Raw genomic sequence first — 1,919 nt, 5'->3', positions numbered from 1 at the left:
AGATCAGAGCCTCCAAGTTATTTAAAAATATTGGCATTAGGATTGTCGAGGTAAACACAGTAAAGTACTACAAATTGCAGGGAAAAAGTGACATTTGTAAATATGGCTTCCGCCAAAGACCATTGCTTGAGGACTCAAGCGATATTGAAAACTCTTACGAGGTTTTGAAGTCATCTGCTATTGATAAAAACTCCGAATATCAGACCCAATTGTGCAAAGTTGAAACGGTTGAAGATCTTAAACACAAGGCTCAAAGTATATTAAAGTAGGTCTCAGGAGACGGAAAGTCATTCATAGTAACCAAGTTTGATAAAATAATTAGAGACGTACAAAATTTAAATGACGATGTTATGAAACCAGTCCAAGCTAACATTGAAAAAATTTTAAAAACTTTCAATAGTGCCTCCGATTTTAATAACAGCATTGACAAGATAAAGGCATTAACGAAATTGATAAAAGAAATTGCGGAAAAAAATAATTCACTATCGGATTGTTTTGCTGAACTATGTGACAAAGTGAAACGTCTTTTAGAAAGTATAGATAACAGAACTGAACGGATAGAAGGTACAACTGAAAGGATTGACGACAGAACTGAAAGGATAGATGGCCGAACTGAACGGATAGAAGATACAACTGAAAGGATTGATGACAGAACTGACAGAATCGACGGTACAACTGAAAGGACAGATAACCGAACTGAACGGATAGAAGGTGCAACTGAAAGGATAGAACAGAAATTGGACGAATTGAAAAATCAAAACAAAGAATCTGATGAAAAGCAAAGCTCAAAGCCAATAGCTGAAGCGACCTCTCAAGGTAAAAGGAAGGGTAAAATTGATGCATTCAATTTTATATGTAATCAGAATTAAAATAATGATTCTACTGGTATGCTACCATGATCTCAGTAATGCCAGCGATAGTTTTGTTCAGTAATTACCATCTGTGATTTTAGTCTGTTGCAATTAGTATCGTAAGGGATGTTACGAATGCCCAATTGCCCTTAGTTATGGGCTGCTAGAAAAAAATACCTGGACTGGACACTCCTTTGGACGGACAGACATTTGGCCTATTTTGGTCATACTTTAGTATGCAGACAGTCGATTCTGAACTGACTAATATTTTCGAAATTAAGTTGTGCCTGTTACAGCACTAAGCTCTGCTTTAGATGATGAATGTTATTCAACGGTTTCATCGGTACTGTAGAATGACGGGAAAAATGATAGGCCTGCACATTATTTTGCACTGACGGCTGCTTTGCGTCCCTCTTTCTTTCCTTTTCATGCAGTAGTCCCTGGTGCAGTCCAAGGTGTTTTTTCTGGGAGTCCATGCTAATTGAAGCCAGTATACATTCCAGTACTGATGATCATTCATACCGGTTGTGCTGTTGCGGATTACAGTCAACTCTAGTACAGTACAGTACAGTATGTATTTCTTTTCTTAATAGTAACTGTTGCAGTTATCAAGTATATATCAATTCTTAATTTATCAATCTATTATGCAATTTGCTATAACTACTGTATATTAGCGTCCCGTTGCTCGAATTTAAAACAGTTTGACGTTAATTGTATCGCATATAATAATCACATGTTTTAAATTTTTGATTACTTTTAAAACTAGAAAATCGGATATCATTTTCATCTTCTAACAAACAAGTAAAATCGACGTTACCTGACGATATCACACCAAAGCAGATAGAGCCTGTCAATACAGGTATACAAAATATACATATTCAGTGAAAGAGTAGGACGTATATAAATTACTTAGTCTTACATTTCTAAGATATGCTGTTGTCTTCGTAAGACATTTTAATTGTATACCGATGATGCCTACTGAAAATGAGTAATATTAATTGTATCTGTTACTGTGGTAGTTTAATCACGGAAAACTGCCGTAAAATACTATCCAATTAATGATCATCC

The 1,919-nt window shown here is 35.4% G+C and overlaps 1 protein-coding gene across 1 annotated transcript; it reads right to left on the bottom strand.

The window, feature by feature from the left end:
* Nucleotides 1–537: 537 nt before the first annotated feature.
* Nucleotides 538–732, bottom strand: TRIADDRAFT_15602 (uncharacterized protein; the record flags this gene model as incomplete). Its single annotated transcript, XM_002118001.1, has 1 exon — nt 538–732. A coding segment is annotated over one exon (195 nt), but the record flags the coding sequence as incomplete, so codon positions are not given.
* Nucleotides 733–1,919: the final 1,187 nt, after the last annotated feature.

This window comes from Trichoplax adhaerens, genomic scaffold (genome assembly GCF_000150275.1).
Source record: "Trichoplax adhaerens TRIADscaffold_35 genomic scaffold, whole genome shotgun sequence".
Classification (NCBI taxonomy): Eukaryota; Metazoa; Placozoa; class Uniplacotomia; order Trichoplacea; family Trichoplacidae; genus Trichoplax; species Trichoplax adhaerens.
This window is presented reverse-complemented; position numbering and strand designations above follow the sequence as displayed.